The 20,286-nt window shown below is 38.9% G+C and overlaps 2 protein-coding genes across 14 annotated transcripts in view; both read right to left on the bottom strand.

Annotated features, from left to right (window-relative positions):
- Positions 1–704: 704 nt before the first annotated feature.
- mapre2 (microtubule-associated protein, RP/EB family, member 2) lies at positions 705–11,513 on the bottom strand. Of its 4 annotated transcripts, XM_020595832.1 has the most exons (8): positions 11,406–11,513; positions 7,290–7,451; positions 4,894–5,021; positions 4,120–4,265; positions 3,781–3,997; positions 3,346–3,491; positions 2,183–2,341; positions 705–2,012 (listed from the first exon to the last, which is right to left on the bottom strand). In XM_020595832.1, the coding sequence occupies exons 2-8, from the start codon at positions 7,409–7,411 to the stop codon at positions 1,917–1,919; spliced, it is 1,014 nt and encodes a 337-aa protein (XP_020451488.1). In that variant the 5' UTR covers positions 7,412–7,451; positions 11,406–11,513; the 3' UTR covers positions 705–1,916. The 4 variants fall into 4 exon arrangements, with proteins under 4 accessions (XP_020451488.1, XP_020451490.1, XP_020451489.1 ...); XM_020595834.1 differs by lacking the exon at positions 7,290–7,451 and having other exon boundaries at positions 11,406–11,512; XM_020595833.1 differs by lacking the exons at positions 7,290–7,451; positions 11,406–11,513 and adding an exon at positions 11,169–11,353.
- Positions 11,514–13,017: 1,504 nt separating this feature from the next.
- Positions 13,018–20,286, bottom strand: part of dtna (dystrobrevin, alpha) — a 22,178-nt gene continuing 14,909 nt past the window's right edge. For 6 of the 10 annotated variants that reach the window (XM_020595673.1, XM_020595674.1, XM_020595670.1 and 3 more), the window contains 8 exons: positions 18,228–18,341; positions 17,941–18,037; positions 16,198–16,357; positions 15,997–16,086; positions 15,809–15,917; positions 15,108–15,225; positions 14,941–14,972; positions 13,018–14,210 (listed from right to left, as the gene is read on the bottom strand). In XM_020595673.1, coding sequence (XP_020451329.1) covers positions 14,955–14,972; positions 15,108–15,225; positions 15,809–15,917; positions 15,997–16,086; positions 16,198–16,357; positions 17,941–18,037; positions 18,228–18,341 — 706 coding nt within the window. In that variant the 3' untranslated portion in view covers positions 13,018–14,210; positions 14,941–14,954. The remainder of the gene's footprint in view (positions 14,211–14,940; positions 14,973–15,107; positions 15,226–15,808; positions 15,918–15,996; positions 16,087–16,197; positions 16,358–17,940; positions 18,038–18,227; positions 18,342–20,286) is intronic. The other 4 variants (XM_020595676.1, XM_020595679.1, XM_020595680.1 and 1 more) reach the window with 2 other exon arrangements.

Genomic DNA, 20,286 nt, shown 5'->3' with positions numbered 1-20,286 from the left:
TTACCTCTAGACGTAAGGCAGCAGGCTTCAAGTATGTTAAGGAGCAAAATAATGCAGTTTGATGAGACCAAAGTTGAGTAATTAGGTTATAATTCAGTTATGTGTGGCGAAAAACCCACTACCTACGAGGCGAGGAACACCATTCACAGTCAAACATGGTGGACGCTTGCTGATGTTGTGGGGGTGTATTTCTGGATCATGTACTGGAGCTCTGCATAAAGCTGAAGGAAGAATGAATGCAGCACAATATCAGCAGATTTTAAAGCAAAGCCTCCTGCCATCAGTCAAAGATCTAAAAATGAAGAGAGTGGGTCCTTCAACAGGACAATGATCCAAAACAGAGCAAAATCAACTCACGAACATTTTAAAAACAATAAGTGAATGATTTACCATGGCCTTCCCAGTCCCCAGACCTAAATATCATTGGAAACCTGTGGATCGAATTGAAGAGGGCTGTACATAGCAATCTGGTAGACTTGGAATAAGTATGTCATGAATGGGTTAAAATTACACCTGAGAGGATACAAACGCTGTTCACAGAGTACCCAAAGAGGTTGGAGGTGGTTACAGAGGACATACAAAATATTAAAGAGCAGTTCATAAGGGGAAATGCAAACTTTTACACTGATATGATTTTCATTATTTTACTTTAACTTTCTTTTTATAAACTGACCATTTTTGCTACTTCTGTTGATGAAGGAACATTTGTACTATCTGAATGTGCATTAAATATTATGTTGAGGAAAAAATTCTTTTACTCTTTTTGCCTTTTCAAAGTAAGGGGATGCAAATGTTTACACAACTGTAAAATGCAAACATGCAACACATTTTTTGGGGAATGCATAAGTGGGACATGAAAAAGACATTTACCATTTATCAATTATTGACAGTACATGTTTACATTCCTTTTCATTTACACAATTATATATGACTGACGCATAGTGGTGCACTGCCCAGTTCAATATTAGTAAATGCAATATTAAGAAAGGGTATACAATGTATTTACTGGACTATAGCATGGCAAATTACTCAGTGAACCGACTCATCTCCCTAAAACCTGTTTAAAAAAACTGAAACCTGAAATGCTGTGTTATAATAAGACTAGTCCACATTGTTTCTCCTTCCCTATGTTTATGGAATACCAAGTAAATTCTATTATCAGACCAGTTGTGTGGTGTGAATTATACATTGTTTAGAACACTGATTATCTGAAGTCTTCTAATTTGTGAGGATAGCTGTCAAACAGTCATACAATGGAATTGTACTACATTTTTATTCACAATTCATCCACTGTATTGCCCTCCTTCATGAGGATGCAATTCAGAATCTTGCACTATTCCTAAGGCTTTTAAAAATAATAAATATGGTGAGAGCCTATGGACAGATTGTCCAATACAGAGTCAAATGTCAGTGCAACATATGGAAGGAGGTTAAATAAGAGCTACTAGAGCCCTTTCAGGGCTTTGCTTATTGCATTCTTGCGATTAATATTGTTGATATGCAAAATAAAAACAAAATCAAATGAAAAGGACCAAAGCTGGGAAGTTAATACTTGCACTAAGAGGTAACGGTTACCTGTATAAACTTCAGCATTTCAACACATCTACTGTAGGATTCAAACTGACTTTCCACCCACATGTCCTTGGAAACCTGTGATGGTCTGAGCTTGTCTGCTGGTGGAGGTTGTCACCACAAACCTGCCACAGCAGTTCACCAAAAGTCACAAAACATGTCAAACAGTGAGTAGAAGGATACAAAAGAAAATAAAACTGTGATGGTGCTTCTATTCAGGAGGTTGCTTCATGTGCTCAGTCTTGGAGGGAGCTAAAAATAAACAATGAGGAATACTTGAAATCCTTTAACAGTTCTCACATATTTAAAAAGAGGGGTGTAACTGTAGTGAGGGATGACAGCAGTCAGTATTCATCCTGTTCCTCATGCTGATCATCTGTTGCCTCCTCATGGGCTTGCTGGTCCGTTTCCTGTCCATCACCCTCAGCCTCTGCTCTTTCCTAAAAAGGGACACAAACACTGAGCTGTTATCTCTTTCAACCACACAATAAACTTTCCTATGATTTTACCACTCCAGAAAATGTCACGTTTTACTGGTGCAAAAACTTATCCAAGTCAGGAACAAACTGTGTTGAACTCTGTTCAGATCGACAGTGGGTCACAGACTGACCTGTTCGTCTGAGGCGTAAAGGACCTCCATTAGTCGCTCGACAAATGGGGCATTTTCTTCGCCCTGTTCCTGGCACAACAGCTCCACCTCTCGCAGCTTGCTGAAGTAGTAGTCTCTCTCCTTTTCTACCCCTTCCAGTGCCAACTTTAGTGTGTTCACCTATAAAATTAAAATGATACAATTATTTTTAGCTTCAATATCAAATCCACTGTGCTGTGTGGACAGTTTGCAATAAACTGATGCGACCGACTGATCATTTCTAACATGTTGGAGGACTTGGTGACAAAGGTTCAGTTTAGATTTAACTGATGCAAGTTGTCTAAAGAGAGCAAACCAGTGAAGTGCTGAAACATTACGTGCTTAATTGATTACGGTCTGGCTCTAGCTCAATCACTGAGTTCCAATCCATTTTCCAAAGTTCAGTTTTCACAAGACAAACAGCAGAAAACACCCAACAGTTTAAATAAATGAGTTAATAGTTGTTGCTGATAACCTGTTATAGAACTTTAAAGATGCTACAAGTGTGGAAAGCTCATACCACTGCTTAATATATGGAGCATTTAAAGTATGTTTGTGCAGATTCTCAGTCATCCAGGTCATAGTAAGCTGAAAAAACTGCAAGTGACAGAACTGATGAAGCCTCTTGGATGAGAGGTGAAACGTCTTCGACCAAGAAATCTAGTCCAGTCGATTTTTTTCTAAGTTTTTTCAGCATTTAAGGTAGATTTACATTCATATCAAGATCAAACGTCAATGATCCCATAACAAAGCCAAGCTGTACATTGCATTTTACGCTAGCTCTGTATATGCAGCACAGAAGTAACAGGCCTTTTTTGCAACCATGTCAGCCAACACTCATTCTGGGGCTAGGGATCACAGTTATATACATAATGCATTTCTTGGTCTGTGTAAAGATGTGCGAGCTGAATTCAGCAAGAGGGAGTGACGCTCAGCTGCACTCCTCCAGTCTCGTCTCTCAAAGCACACTACCCTCTAATCTAATACTGCTCAGTGGTAATTGCTGTGGTTCAATCATGACCACAAACTGTGGTGGAAGGAGGCATGTAAGTAACATGGAGAAAAGACTGATTGTTGAGTTCACAAAGGTAATAAAACTAGATCCTTTCCTGTCTGACTACAACAACGGATAAACATGGACATACCTGTTCAGTAAGATGTGTGACCTGCGCTTCCAGTTCTTTCTCTCCTTTGGCAGGAGTTGTTGTAGTTGCAAGGATCTTTTTGGCCGACGAGGGTCTGGATGTCGGTGTTGAGGGTTTAGGGGTTGTAGAGGCTGACCTTGATGCTCCTGCAGCAAATTAAAAAAAAAAAGTTTCTCATTAAGGGATGGGTGAGTACTTGGCACAATTTCTGAATTCATTCTTGACTGACAAGTGGAGGTTACTAGGATTTAAATCTAATAATCACACAAATTGTTGAAATTAAACAACTGGTCCCACCTTAACATATACATTAATGTTAAGATGTTGGTGTTTCAGAACATAAAACCACAAACTTTAAGACATTATAATAAATAAACAAATTAAAAGAACCAAAACCCGGTAACCTTCACTTTTTATGCAACAGGTGAACCTCACCTGCAGTAGGGGAGCTGGCTGCATGGTGGGACTTCTTTGGCAAGTTGAAGATCTGCTCACCGGGATCAGGTGGGGGAATAGCATCCTGGCCCTGCCTGGCTGCAACCGGGTCATACTCTTTACCATCGTAATTAGCGTCAAAGAACTTCTTAAACCACTGGATGAAATCAAGATTATCCTGAAATCTGCCTTTAACCAGTTTCTCCACAGGAATAATCTGAATCGAGGAGTTAAAAGGGTCAAAAGTAGATAAATATAAATTCAACCACATGACAAAGTGTTGAACAATCAGTTATAAAACGTTTATTTCTGACAAATAAATTGTGTTATGAAACTCACCTTGTCCACATTCATCCTTTTGAAGGATGCCTGTAACAGTTTGAAATTGTGAATGTACTCATGCTCCAGTTTAGCTTGAAACTTGACCTTCTTAAGACTGATACAACCAGGGAAGAGCAGATCCATGAACTGGCAATAGGCAGCTCCTAAAGACATGATAAAATGTCACTTGACTGTACAAACCCTTGCTGTAAAATAAAGAAAATTGACTCCAGCTATAGGCTAGGATTCAAGATGTCTGCCTGCCTAAGTTAAACAAAAACCTCCTAGAATAACAAAAAGTATGGAAGCTTTGTCTGTGTCCAGATCAATGACCTGGTTTCCTTAAAAAGAAAATTTTTAAATGCATGCTCTTGGTATCATGGTTATTATTAACTGAGGCCCAGTTAAAAGTTTATTCATCTGAAAAACAGGGCAAGTGGAAGCCATCAGATAAAACTAATAAATCCATCTAGAAAGCACACAAGAAATAATCTATACTAAACAGGAGCCTTCACCTGCACCTGTGTAAGTGTGTAAATCTGTCAGTCAGAGTGTGATTGAAATTGGATTACTTGGTCACAGCAGAACCTGACGGGCTTCGAGTTTATTTATAGACAAATCCCAGGGAGAGGAGAGCATGTTTCCACAAATTGCTTTAACTGCCAGCATATATAGAAAATTATCTGAGCCCAGCATAATCTCTAAAACAGGCTTCCAATCTCAAAGAGCCCCTCTGACACATGCAATACAAAGAGGAGGAGGATAAGATGAAGTTTTTCATTCCCTTCTCACCTGAGGAGAGCTGCTCCACTTTTGTATAGTTTAGGCAGAGAATATCATTAACCCAGGCAGTGATGTCATGCCTGCTCATAGTCTCCTGGGTTATTGAGGTAGAATATACGTTGACCGCCATGCCCCAACTGCAACAAAAACAAAAAGCAATGTATCTAGAAAACATGTTATTTCCTCACCTCAGGTTAGTGTGTTTAACCAAAAAAGGTGATCAAGGATTCAAATAAATCCTCAGGATTTGCTGTGTGTATAACCATAACACAAGACATAAAGGAGTTGGAAAAAGTAAATACATCCATACACACTGTATTTATTCAAAGGACTGACTGGGGCAGTTAGGCTAAATGTAACAACAGCGGCTACCTTACGATTTTTACTCGAAACAACTTATAAATCAGGTCAAATTCTGTAATCACCTAAATAAAGGATTGATTTTCTTTGACACTAGAAACAACACAGCAAGACTGGATCATGCTGTGATCTTTAGCATTTAGCAAACTTGGCCAGGCTGACCCAGAAAGAAGCCCAGCTTCTAAAAACACGTAACCCTTGACTCCAGCACGTGACCAGTGCTGGTACCCACACCTTGTGAACATAGCCAAATCTTCTTCGATTGCGCCCAGAATACAGTACACCCCCGTCACAGGTTATTAGGCAAACAGTGACCTAATGTAGCTGAGTCTCCAATAAGAATTAAAAATAAGGCTGGATCTATAGACATAAATTTATAAGGTGTTGTCTTCAAATATCTCTTGCCTGGCCAACAGAGCAAAGCCTAAAGCAATTAACTTCATTACTCAAATATTCACCTTTGAAAACGAAAAACCAGAGACTTTTGGCTGCAGCTCTTTTAGATTTTCATTACATTCAAGTCGTGTTTTGTCTCCAGCTGTTTTTCAAAACAGATTTAATTAAAGCATCTCTACACTTCATAAATCGTTGTCACTTAAGGAGCACACAATATACAGAGCATGGTGATATTACTTAATTGTATATCAATATCATGGTTGTAGCAGATTAGTATTTGTCTCTGGGACCCTTCAATTTATTTATTTTGTTTCCTGCATGGTGAATAAAAGCTGTTGCAATGTCTGATTAGAAAGATGGTACATAAAATATACATCAGTGAACTTTAATCCTTGAACAACAGACTAACCACTTGCACAGACCAACAAAGCAACAATGCTTACAATTTCATTTGTAACCTGACTGACCCTTCTAATGTTTATCTCTTAGCAATAGAGACATTAAAAGGGTCAGTCATTCACAGCTGGCTTTACCTGAGCACTAGCCTTGTCTCCCAAGCATAATTTGGCCAAATTCTTTTTTTAAACCCATTTTCACCACTTACAAAACATATCATCACCTTCATAAAGAAAGAGAGAATTCATTGCAGGACTGTTGTATTAGACTGCAGGTTTAAATTAAGCAAGGTCTACTTAAAACTGTTATCTGGGTGCACAATAATGTACTAGGGATGGATGTAATGGAAATATCCATTAAACTAGTGCGTAGTCTAACTCTGCTCTACAAAAATGAAGGCTGCTTCATGACCATTTCAGCTTCCTTCACTGATAACGAACAGCAGCATTATAACACCACTCTTATTGAATTGTGGCAGCGATTACAATGGTATTAAATCATGCTAAATCATCATGGTCGTCACTATCCGCTAGCAGACACCAGGGTAGGCGGAATAATGACAACCCATCATCATTAAAGTTGGGCTATCGCAGCACTGCAGGAGCAGAGCCTCGGTTGACCGATTCTTTGGGAATGAAGGAAGGAAACGGGGCCAGCCGAGCTCATGTCAACAAAGCGGATGTGTGCTGCTAGCATGCTTTGTTAGCCGGACAGGGATAGCCACCCAGCGAACACCAAGGCTGGGCTGACGCCTGGATTCGAGCAGGAGGGAGGTGGGCTTACGTAGCAGATAATGAGGATTTATACACATTAAAGCATCACCCAAATGGCATATTAATCGTGATACTAATGACTATTAGGTGGTTGCAAAGAGTCATATCATGATGGGAATATTCTAGTAGCAGCAGGGGCGTCTGCCTGCGTGCTGTCACTTGACAAGCTGCACCGTTTCAGCCCACTCCTCCGAATTTTTCCTGCGCCCTTGCGCACCAATACTAGACAATATTATACTGCTACCAGCAATAATTTTGGGAGCTGTATACCAGCAGAATGAAGGTTTATTCAACTAACTCGAGAGCAATTTATTGTCTAGTCTCGAAGCGAACATGAGGGGAAAAATAGGTGCGAAGCAAAACAGACAGACGTCAATGGGGGAGGCCAGAAGGAAGCTCTATGTCTGCAGCAATGCCCGTATTTTTATGATCTTTTTTTTTTTCTTGCACGAAATCAAATGCGACATTACACTGTTTTACCTGTAGGCGCGCTCTCCCCGCACTGTATTTTTCCTGTAAGGAATGATGTTGGTTCCGTTGTCCGGGACGATGTCGTTGTTATTCTCTCCATTTGGGGAAAGGGCTTGGGTGGGACCGGGCATTTGGGTCTCCAAAATGTTGAACAGATACTCTGTTCTCTCTCTGGTCGGGAAAAAAACAACAGGAACGATGCAAAGGCTCAGAAAGTACCGCACCTCCTGGGCTCTTTCTCTCTGCTTATTCTCCACAAATCTCTGCCCTAATGACGTCGCTGCACCCTGCACCACGTGACCGCCGGGGTTGGCTGCCTGTTCTTTATAGTGGCCTATTCCAGGACGCACAATTACATTAATCACGTGTGCTAAAAACCAGCATCATTAACGTCAATGCATGATGCTTAACGCTTGTCACTTTTGAGCTGCAGATCAACTTTGCCCCACTCAAATACTCAAACACCAAAATCAACTGAAGAATATGAATTTGATTAAAAGGAAAATGCGGCCCACCCAGTGTCACCTTCAAAATCTTCCATGACAGTCATCAGATATTTGTTTGGCACGATCTCGGGAAATAAATGTGCTGCTGATGGAAATGAATACCACACATGGTATGTAGTAAAATGCTGTTTTGATTACAAACCACTATCCTTTAAGTCCTCATTTATTTTAAAGCATACATCATTTAATAAGTGGGTTATTACACATTATAATGTAGTTATAAGCAGGGCTGAAACTAACTTTTTTCATCAGTTATTTTGTTTGACTAATGGTTTAGTCTATACAGTGTCAAAGTAGAAAGAAATAACAGTCCCAACTTCACAGAATCCAAGGTGACATTTTCAAATGTCTTGCTTTGTCTGACCTTAAGTCCATCTACCATTATATTAATCATACATGACAAAAACAAGCAGCAAATCCTGCCATACTGAAGCAGTTAAAGTATCTCAATAAAAACCAATTCAACTGCTGTCCTGTAAGTCTATGTGCATGTTTTAGGCTTACAACTAGTACTGCAGTGATTAATTAAGCAACAATTCTGATAATCAGTAAGCAGTTTAAGTCATTTTTAAAGCAGGATTCCACTGATTCCAGCTTTTCAAATGAGAATATTTTCTGACTTTGAGCCTGTTATGATATATGACTGCAAACCCTAAAGACATGCAGTCATTAACATGTTATAGCTCAAATGACTAATCAATTTATTTAAAACAATAATCAGACTAATGGATGACAAAATAACAAATGTTTCCCTTTGATCACGCTTCCAATTATTTTCTCATCATATGTCAGCAAATACCAAATATAGTCCAGAGCCCATTCTATCTATAGGAGCCACTTAATTTTTGGCATTCTTGTTTGATAAATAGCCTAACTTCAATGATGAGTTAATTATGAGAATGGTGGCAAATTAATTTTCTGTCAACCAACAAACTGATTAATCATCTAATCATTCAGCTCTACAATGTGCATACATTTGCAAATATCCAAAAATTCAATTCACATGGTATTGAGTTTACACTCGAAACATCACAGCCATGTGGCCGCTAAGCTATCTCTTCTTCTGTCCCTCTAATTGCAGTGCCAGTAATTAATTGTTCTTACATAATTATGAGTAATATTTACAGTAGATCTGTACAGTGCCGCCTTTAAAGAGACCTCAAGGATGTGAAATAACTCTTGGTCAACAATCTGTGTGCTTACTTTAAACTAACTAAAACTCTAGTGCCATCATCAGGCCAAAGTTGAGGTTACTTTTTGGTCTCCTGCTAATGAACTTTTAGATTTTTTAAAGTGATCTGTGATCATCCTGATAAAAATAAATCCCACAAAAGAAATCCGATTAATTTGACCCACTGACTTTCATTTGACAGTTGACAAAATGTGAAATATTCATCTCAAGCTTAAGGACCTTGTGCAGTCTGAAGGTAAATACATTCATGATTCATCATACTCCTTTCTCTGGTTGGACAAAAGCACTCTTTTGTCTTCACACAAATTCCTGCAGAGCCAAACACAAAGGCACTACTCAGTACAAATGTTATTAAGTGACCAAAGTATGGATGCTAGAAACATCTCCACTAAGAACCAAAAGCATCCAGTGCTGCTTTTCTACAGCAGTAATGCTGAAGGCTGTAAAGTGACAACTGCAGTTTACTGGTCTCATCACAACCACACAACTGTAAGCACAGATGTCTACTTTGTATCTGGTTGCAAGCAACAATAGTGGCAGCAGCGGGTACATAGGCAAATCTATGACTGCTCATAGTACAGTGCCACTTACAGGTTGGGTGACCAAGCTGCAGCTAAATTGTTTGAAACGACCTAGCCACTTCCAAGTTTTAAGGGCTTTAAATGGCCTTTTCACTGCAGAAGTGCAGCATGTATGGCCTTTTTAAAATACGTTCAGACTCCGAAGGCTAAATATTAAGTATCAAGTTAAGGTTTTTGCAGTTTTTGCCAGACAACCATGTGTCTGAAATGAATGCGGGTGCTGCCCTAACGTGTCCAAGACTGCTGAAGCCCAGGCTTGAAAATTTGCATGAGGCCTATGTGCAAAAGCGCTGCTCAAATGAAGACATCTATATAAACACCAAAATTATGCCAAATTATGCATTATGTCTACTACTGTAATTTCAGAAAAGAGCAGCCATAGTGCATAAAACCCAAGAATGTTGTGTTTTGTACTGTGATGGACAGGTTCTGAAATGTCCTCACATGGACACAACTGAACCAGTGACTTTGCTCACAATGTAGTTTTTGAAAATGGTTATGCAGAAAATAATTTACTCCTCATTCTTATTTTGCAGCCTTGTTACAATGCACATCATTGTGCTCCTGTAGCTTCTCTAAGCATGTATATGCCCTGATACAAAGCTGAAGATGGATGCATAAATGGACTGAGGGTTTAATGAATAACCTATTTAGCTCCACATATGAGTGGAGATTAATTTTTTTTTCCAAGTAGCATTACTGTCTATGGTGGGCTAGAAAAAAAAAAACTTCTCCAGACCTATAAACACCCAGTTATGGATGATGATATAATGTGGTTTTCTATGCATCTAACCTGCATGTCCTCAAACTGGTGTGGACCCTGGATTTCAACAACTCAAGTGGATGGGAGCCCAGCAAGCAGCAGCAACAGCTGCTTTGTTGGCTTTTCTGTTAATGTGGTTTGCTGTCAATTTTGTGAGGGTGAAGTTACATGCTGGCAATGCACAGCCTGACTATATAATGCTATACAGTCCATTAATTATAAGTTAATTCCATTAGAAGAAAGACCAGAGCTCTGCCTGCTCCTTCCATATTCATATCTTATCAATGGCTCTTTTGCACTGGACAATCAGGTTGGGGGTGGGGGGAGCAGCACCTAGCATGTCCAGCCCTCAAATTTCAAAAAAATAGCTGAGAGGTCACTTGTTCACTAAAATGCATGTTGGACTAGATGTTTGCTAGGTAAGATTTCTATTTAATGTACAAAACATTGTTGAAAAAGAAAGGCTGGGGGACTCTTAACACGGGTTTCTTTTAAGCCATTCCTTTATACAACATGAGTTATAGGTTTTCATTTGCCACGTGAAAAGGGGAAATTTTATACCCAAGCCTTAAAAAAGAAGGTGGACCGTGTTCACACCGCATTCTTAACCCCTGCTCAGAAATAACTGTTGTTGCTGATGGAGGGAAAATGGTCAGCCTTGGTAAATTCAGAGATTTCTCAAGCAAATCCGTAAAGCTGTAGCTAGCTGCAGTAACTCTCATAAATAAAGCTAACTCTGCTGCGTGTAAAAAATGACATGGCAAACAGTGATTGGAAATCAAGCTATCGCGCACTCAAACAATATCAGAGCAAAAGAAAGAGTTTTTTTTGTCTGACGTTACTTACAGTGGTAGCGGTACATCTTGTTCAGCTAACCTTCAAGTTACAGTAAGCTAATTTTGTTCCTGTAAACACTATGTCAGAACAGTGACAACCGACATATGCCCTGACCCTGGGTAACATCACCGTGCCAAGCAGCGACAACCACATCAATACGCTCTGGTTTTGACATGTGCAGATTATGTTGCAGGCCTTAAATAAACTTACAAACTCGAAATATCAAACAAAGCAAACGTAACTCACCCGATATGCTGGTAACAAGGTGTTAATTTTTTTTAAAGCAGTTTTCCGGCTGAGTCACTCCACCCTCAAACGCCCATTCTGACTAGACGATGAGCTGAGAGTGGACATCTGATTGGACAATGCGTCATCGGTCCTGCAGCTGATTGGTTCGACCGTGACATCTGGTTTGAAGTAGACCAATCACGTCTTGATGCGTTGATCATTCAAAATATCAGACAGCTTTCCGTCTTGTCGCTGTCATTCCAATAAATGGTAAATGGACTGTATTTATATAGCGCTTTTATGCACTGGCCAAAGCGCTTTACAGGGAGATTATACACCATTCACACACCGATGACGACAAGGCTGCCACACAACGGCGCTAGTCAAGCCACCGGGAGCAATTTGGGGTTCAGTGTCTTGCTCAGGGACACTTAGGCATGTGGGGAAACCGGGAGTCGAACCACCAACTTGCTGGTCAGAAGACGACTTGCCCTACCTCGTGAGCCACAGCCACCCCAATAAACGCAAAATATTTTCATAAAACTGTGGTGGTAGAAAAATTCAGATTCAAATACATAATATCACCTCCACTCTGTAAAAATACTCTATTATAAGTTAAAATTCCCCTTTTCAAACTATTCTATTAAAGTATTACTTTGGCACACCTGTGTAAGGCGTACTTACATCCATAAATGCCACTTAAAACTGTACTGGGCCAAAAGGAAGCCCCATGTCAACACTGTCCAGAAGCCATGATTTACACATCACTATTTTCAGATTTAATTGTGATTTTACATACTGTCCCAACTTTTTCTGATTTGGGGTTGTATTAACTCTGCAAGATCAGATTAACTATAAGTATTGTTAAGAATTTCAAGGGCATTGCTGAAATAACAACTTTAAATATTTATTGTGAAGGGATAAATGCTATTATTCAAGAATCCATATATTATTATGCAATGAGCAACACAGTTTTGTAGAGAGGAAAATAGAGTGCATAAGCAGGACAGCATATTTGCCTTCCAGCAGTATAATGCCAAGTTTGAACAAAACTGCTCAGTCTCATCACAACTGCATTCCTCCTCTTTTAACACCAGGGTGCAGTCATGCACTTACAGACAAAACATCTAAATGAGACTTGGTATAAAATTAATCACTGTCACAGCTGCTTGCTAACTATGCAGATAGAGACAACAGATATCAGATAGACAGATGTCACAGACCAGATTATGAATATATTTTAAGTTTCCATATAGACAATTTTCTGTAATTTTGCTAAGACCTGACAATTGACACTGTGGGTCTGCATCTTTAAATAGTGAAAGGATAAGCTTGTATTGACATTTTAAAAAGTACAGATAACAGTAATAAAAGCTATTATCAGTTAATTAATATGCTCATAATATTGCCTGAGCTGCAGAGCAAAATTCTCCTTCCTAATATCCACATGAGTATGAGATTCAGTGCTGGATGGTTGCTTTTATGTTACCTCAGAGGGTGGGTCTATGTGATGAATTATAGACAATAGGGTGAGGGCAGCCAACAGTGCATTTATGACAGATAATAAATGTGCACTGCCAAACCAAGCCAATTGAAGTGTGCCATTCTGGAATGGAAAAAGAAAGAGAAAAGCAGTTCATAGGCAAAAATCATGATATTGTGTCAACACTTTATTATGCACCACCACCATGCAAAATCACTGCTATGAACTTGCTCAAAAATCAAACTAGATATATTTCACACATTTATGATTCTAGATTGGCTAGCCACTTTTCCCAAAGTGACTGAGTAAAGTTTCAACTACACTCAGGAAATAGATCAAGAGTGTGTAAGTTAGTATGCAAGTCACACCGATTTGTGTGAGAGCATTGATTCAAACAAATGAAATGATGGCAAATGATCTATGATTGAACCTTAATTCATAAACCATTGATCGTAAACATTTTGTTCAAGGCCCTTACCAGTGTAAACCTTAGAGTAAATTTAAGCAATTTTGTTACTGTGTTTAAAGACACTTCAGTCCATCTATATCTTATATTTAATTGATCATTTAGATCCAGAGTGTGCACATATTTCAGACCAAATATTTCTGTAGACAAAATCACTGCCTCGTATCTGATTAAATGAGTTTAACCTCATTTGTCCAGTGAAGACAACTGCTGAGCAGGTGCTGTTAGCTACATGCTGCATTTACAGTTTGAATGAACTCCTTTGAGAGGTCATGCAATCAGCTAAGGCAGAGTGCGTTATTATTCTGTATCAAACAAACAAACAAACTTATGGATTCAATAGCAGTCAGCCTGCTCCAAAAGCAAGTAAAAAAAAAAAAGCCACTCAACAGCAACAGTACGAATAGTGGTAAAATCTGTTAATAATAACCAGGCCAGAGTTATACATTTCCAAAATATTGCAAATGTTATCATTTATAGCTTCATCTCATGTTTTTACCATAAATCAGATGACAAACAAACATTTAAAACCAGTTCACCCAATTCAAAACATGAGAATTTAAAGGAATCAGGTTTGCCGGCCTGTACTAACAGTTCTGTCGTACAGGTGCTAGACAATTCATATAAAAAGAAATAATTCCTCAAATTATGTGGTTTTTATGGCACCTGTGGTACAACAGACAGCTCAGTAATGAATCTCTTCACGTCAGCTCACAGTATTAACCTTCAATATGCAGTTGGTTAAAAAATATATCTTTACATAAACATATTCTGCAGTTGAATTTATCTTCTTTTATCGTCAGTGCTTTGTACTATCAGCCCAGCGATGTCTTGTTCAGTGTCTTCAACTATTGTTGCTTTTCATATTGCTCACCTGTTAAGGATACAAAACATATTATATTTGTATTCAGATTAAGCGTTTACACATCTAAACATCATATTGTTGTTTCAGAAACCAGAATAAGCCTTTATACTGATTCTGAGAATTCCAACTATGATATCTTGAGTGCTTCATTTGGGGTTTCGATGCCATAGTAGTCTACTATAGCATCTAAATACTTCATCCAGGTTTCTGCTCACTATCATGTGCACAAGTGCTTCCTCAGTTCAAGTTATAGTAATTTGTCAGTAAAAAAAAAATGATGATAATGAATGTATGGATGTCTTACACACTGAAATGAAAGCAAAAGTCTGTTATTGGTAAGACAGACGATACATTTTATTGTTGCTCATTACTGCTGATCACATGAGAAAGAGTAATCAAGTTGCAAATCAGCTAAACTGGTTGCAACCCAAAACACAAGTTCCATCTAAACATCACATCTAAAATATGATCAAAATAAGAATGCCAATGTGCAGGTTAACACATCTAAAGAGTAAAAGGCAAAAATCCAAAAGCTTGTAAATGAAAGCATGGGTTACTGTTTGTGACAGGTGGTTTCATGCATATACTTGTATGCACAGTAGCCAAGTGGTGCCATTACATTCCTGGAGATTTTTTAAATAATTTTTATCATTTTGAAGAAATGTTCATCAAAAGAAAATTCATTAGCAAATATTCTGATGACTAAATAATCAAATACGACTGAGTTTCAGATACTTACCAGTACTAACACAGTCACTGCTGCAGAGTCACCTGTACCACAACAACACCATAACACAAACAGAACATTAGAATTAGAATTGAGAAGAAGACGTTTAATTATTCAAAGAAGTCAAGATGCAGTGTTCTTCTTCAACTTCATTCCAGTGCTGGAAAACTACAACTCACCATGCATGTTTTGTCTGGTTCCTGCCTATGCTTCATTAACTCCTCCAACTTGAGCTCGTCCTCCAGCTGCTGCTCCAGATCGTTCTCAAAGCTCTCCTGCTCTGCGGCACTGGCACTCCTATGACAAATAACAGAGAGTTTAAAACAAGCCAAAAGATAGATGATGTACCTAGTAACTGCAGGTATAAAACTGTATCTTAATAGGGATCAACTTTTTTTTATTTTCAAGAAAGACAAATTAATTTAACATTGAAAACAAAGTCCAGAAAATCTCATATAACAACCACTACATTTGATTCAAGTCAGCAGTATATAGAAATGTAAGAGATAAAGCAGGTGTATCTGGTACACACACATACAGTATATATGGAAGAAAGCAAGACTACTGGCCACAGAGCAAATAAACTGCCAGGAGGAAGCACCAAGTGCCAAACCAGTTTCTCAGGTTATGCAGGAACAATGGAAGAGCTGCGAACGTGTAGATGAAGGCACTAATTAGAAAGGAGGGTCTGAGTTTGCTAAAATAATTTTTAATGATTTAGCCTCTGAAGGTGATGTAGGTCAAATTCAATCAACTGTAGGTGCTAAGTAAAACCTTTATCTATACTCACAAAACCTTTTCTTCTTATACCCACAGAAGTGCTCATCAAAACAGCAGAAACGCTAGCTATCTGTTTTCTTTTCTGCTGACCTTTGATGACCTATAGTACCTTGGTTTATAGGTGAAGGAGGGATCTGAAGAGGTTGTGACCAATGGGTCTCCACGTCCAAAGTCTGAATCCACAGTGCTCTCAGTCTCACTTCCGCCCTCTGTGGAAAAAGATATTAAATCAGCTGTTGTATAAAAATTCAGGAAGGCAAACATCAGCTTTTTTAAGTTCATTTTTACCTGAATTGAGTTCTTTAACTAGTGATGACATTGTGTTGGTGATGGAGTCAGCAGCAATAAGTAGGTCATTTCTTAAATTTCTCCTTGGACCTTTAAAACAAAATAAAATCAAATAATTTTTACATGCGATTACGTACAGCTTCCAACATTCTGACACTGTTTCCCTAACCAAATGCATGCTTATGTGTTGAACTGCGTCACCCTGAGCGAAGGCCTCCTGAACATCCCCTCCCACGCCCATGAGTGAGTCCTGAGGTGTGTGAGTCGGGGTCGTGCTGGTAGAGTCCGAGTGGATTGGTGTGGGGATCGGCCGGCTGATGGTGTGGCTGGGAGAAGAGCGTGGAGAACTGGGACCCTGAGTCTGAAACACATGCAGACAGTTTCAGTGTTTACTTAAGCCGCTTTGTTGTCTGGAGAGAAAACCATGCTGTAAGAAGAGTACAGTAATAATATAATATAAGAGAACAGTATAAATCTAATCTCAATTAAAAGGTTTCTCATTAAAGCAAACACCGTCAGCCATGCAACAAATAACTCTTTTTCATTCTCAGAGCTTAAATCACAGCAAAGAAAGTTAACTTAAACCCCTTAAAACAGCAACAATAATTCAGTTTAATAGTTTTTAAAGTCTATTAAATGACTAACTTGTCTTAAAAGTGCACCAAAGAAATATTACATGCATGCTAGAAATGTACAGTATGTCCAGTCATAAAGCTGTTTGTCTATTATGTGAGTATTTTTATGTCACATTCAACAGGCTGTTAAAACAGTTTTTTTTCCCCAAAAGCTATTCCAATACTCCACAGACCAAACCACAAGCTATCACTGTCTGGTAAAGGCAATGTATCTTCAAAGTTTCAGATAAACTGAAGAACTATAGTATATTCCCCTCTTTAATCTTAAAAGGAAAGCAAAGCATTTGTCAGTACCAGGTTTACCTGACAACAGTGTTTATTTCAGAAATGCAGCCAAGCTTTTTTTGCCTCACAGCTTTAACACTTATAACTTGTTTCTGTTCCTCCTCCAGCTGAAAAACAATATTTTATAGCTCATGAAACAACAACCACTTTTCACCAAGTACTTCTAAAACATATACCAAAGGTGGCTTCCTCATACAAGTTTACTGGATTAATATTGATCCTTTTAGGTTAATTACATTGATATTCTCCCCACTCAAGCCAATGTAGTAAGCAGTTTATGTAGGCTTGTCTTGCTGACTGGAGAAAATATTCTCACAGCAAAGGTCAACCTTCTTAGGAGGGGCAGGCATTTAAGGTGTGATGGAGCCTAATGCTAAACTCAAAATCCTGTTCTTAAATGATCTGTCTGGACTCTTGTCTGGCAGCATAACAGAGCTAATCAATGCTATATTTTACTTACAATAACACACATACAAAAGACTAAAAATAATGAACATGTTATGAACAGGACTAACACTGCACATAATGATTTTCTTCTGATGCTGCAAAGGACAGGATTAAAGCACTAACAACAGCCAACACTGACAAGTGAGTAACACACAAAATTCTATTTTTTTCATCTATATGTTAAAGTTTTTAATTAAACATGTATATAATACCTCATTTGTAAGTTAAAAATGTACAGATCGGGCCTTTAACAGAGCTTGACTGTTGAAGATGTGCGCCCTCTGATGGACATTCTAAGTAACTTCTCATATATTTCCTCATTTGCAAAGTGCAGTGTTTGCTGAGCTGGAGTGATCCCACATGGGATGCTTGCTTACTACCTGTATCAGAATAAGGGGAAAAAAGCTACAAAAGCTGCAGAACTCATGGTCATGTATGCAAACTGCAACACAACTGATCCTGCCCAAGAAGCAAACTCTAAATAATTGATAGGAAACAGAATGTGTGTTCCTTCAGTAATCATGAAGGTGTCTTATTAATCTGTGTGACACTACTGTGCAGTCAAAAAGTCTGGTACCTTGAGAAGCATCATTAGTTGCTCCAGCTGCACCATGAGCTCCCTGCGACTCTCCTGCAGAGTAGACATTCTTTGTTCAAGCTCATCTTTGCGTTGCCTACCAGAAGAAACAAGTTGTACAGGATGATGATACCATAATGTCATGTCAATGGGAAAAAAAAACGTGTTATGAGCATCTGTGAACTCTAGCGTATGTAAAAAAATATGGAAAAGGCAAGAAGATGCAATATGGAGGTTTGCAGTCTAAGCAAAACTGTAACACAGATGGATCAAGGTAGCACAAATACCTGAGAAGACGTAGCTCAGCAAGCAGAGTGGGGTTCTGTTGAACCTTGTCAGGGGGCGGCTGGGAGGCCTCCTCATGTTGAAGGCGCAGCCGCTGGATTTCCTGCAGGATTTCTCTGCGACAGGCACAAACATATGCCAGTACAAACCCAAATTATTATTTATGGTATGCTTTGTCCATTGGAATCTTCATGAACACTTAAATCATCTGACTGTTTCTAGGGAAGCACAAGAAAGCTGTATTTTGCTTTTGTGTTACACATACTTCCCTCTTAGTTGACAACTGGCATTTAAGTCTAACTTCGACCTGCAATAACTAGCCTTGACCCCTTGACCCCTTGAGGGCAGCAGAAACAAGCTGCATGCACAAGTTGATACAGTAACTTGGTAGCAAACAGTTGTCTATTTTCACATCTGGTAGGTTGTAACCAACACTAACATATATTTAAAGCAGGAGCTTTCAACCAGTGGTCCACAGCACCCTGGTGGTCTATGAAGGCATTGCAGGTGATCCCTGACCTTGCATTCAATAATATAGTTTGCCTATAGGAATCACAGTTTATTTCATTTTAATAAACACATTTTCATGTATTAATTATAATAGTTGTCATAGTGAGTAATTAAAGTCATACAAATATATAAAATTTTGAAAAACCAAGGTGACTTTCAAGATTAAAATCGTACCCATCCTGTCTATCCACCACACAACAGTGGTCCTCAGGTTGCTTGTTAGTCATGATGTTGGTCCCTGGGTCACAGTCAATTGAAAATCCCTGATTTAGTCTCTTTTGTTTGGCTACCCGATGTGTGTAATCCTATATCAACTCTCTTGTAAGCTCTCTTTTGCTCTTCCTGAACTCTTGAAGTAAATGTTTGGCTCTTTAATAGCTAAGCACTCTACTAGGTTCATCAGCCAGTTGCTAACTTTGTCACTCTGATTTTAGAGGGGGATTTTTTGCAGACAACTGCTGCTGATGTGTCTGGAAACTACACATAGTAGTACTATAGTGGTAAGACTGAACCAAAACATTACAGTCGTGAAATGGAAAACTATAGGACAGACAGAGGCCTTTTACACATTAGATATTTTGCCTTGTCATAGTAGGAAAAGTACAGGTGTTACAAATAACATTAACAATAGCTCAGCTGTATTAAAGGGCTCCAGTAGATCGTGACAGTGTGACAGTGAACCAGCATGAACATGACCAGGAGCCTGAAACTGAAGTGGTTTAAATGGAATTCAGCCATCATTAATTTTATTATTTACACTGCTGCTTTTCCTACTGTGATATGTCTTCTGGGAAGCAGGCTTATAAAGCTCTGTAGAACTGAGGAAAAAGGAGAATAGGGTGGTAATTCTCTGTCACATACATCAGTCTTGCTTTAAAACCTCTAATCACAACTATTAGAGAAAAAATTGGTCGGACCACTCCCACAGCTCTCGCAGATGTGCCATCTACTACAATGGCTTTAGAAACATCTGTAAGACCTCATTTATACTTGGACTACTTCTCCCCTATAGATCTCTCTGAGTTGACCTCAACAATTGCTTCATCTAAATCATCAACATGTCTCCTGGACCCCATCCCGACCAGGCTGCTCAAAGACGTCTTTCCCCTAATCAACACATCCATACTAGATCTGATTAACCTCTCTCTATTAACAGGTTATGTTCCACAGGCTTTTAAACTTGCAGTAATTAAACCGCTACTCAAAAAGCCTACCTTTGACCCAGGTGTCCTAGCTAATTATAGACCAATATCCAATCGCCCATTTATTTCCAAAATCCTTGAAAAAGCTATTGCAAAGCAGTTATGTGACCACTTGCACAAGAATGATTTGTTTGAGGACTTTCAGTCAGGATTTAGAGTCCATCAAGCTCCTCTCCTACGGAACCAACTCCCAGTCTCAGTTCAGGAGGCGGACACCCTCTCTACCTTTAAGATTAGATTTTAGACTTTCCTTTTTGATAAACCTTATAATTAGGGCTGGATCAGGTGACCCTGAGCCTTCCCTTAGTTATGCTGCTATAGGCCTAGGCTGCTGGGGGGGCCCATGATG

Source organism: Monopterus albus, unplaced genomic scaffold, assembly GCF_001952655.1.
Source record: "Monopterus albus unplaced genomic scaffold, M_albus_1.0 scaffold28.1, whole genome shotgun sequence".
NCBI lineage: Eukaryota > Metazoa > Chordata > Actinopteri > Synbranchiformes > Synbranchidae > Monopterus > Monopterus albus.
This window is presented reverse-complemented; position numbering and strand designations above follow the sequence as displayed.

What these genes read in the sequence shown, in the direction of transcription:
- mapre2 (XM_020595832.1), bottom strand. Translation starts at nt 7,411, where the DNA reads ATGCCCGGTCCCACCCAAGCCCTTTCCCCAAATGGAGAGAATAACAAC. An exon ending in AGTGGAGCAGCTCTCCTCAG is followed by an intron (nt 4,266 to 4,893) that starts GTGAGAAGGGAA and finishes TCATGTCTTTAG; the next exon opens with GAGCTGCCTATTGCCAGTTC. An exon ending in AGCCAGCTCCCCTACTGCAG is followed by an intron (nt 3,492 to 3,780) that starts GTGAGGTTCACC and finishes AATTTGCTGCAG; the next exon opens with GAGCATCAAGGTCAGCCTCT.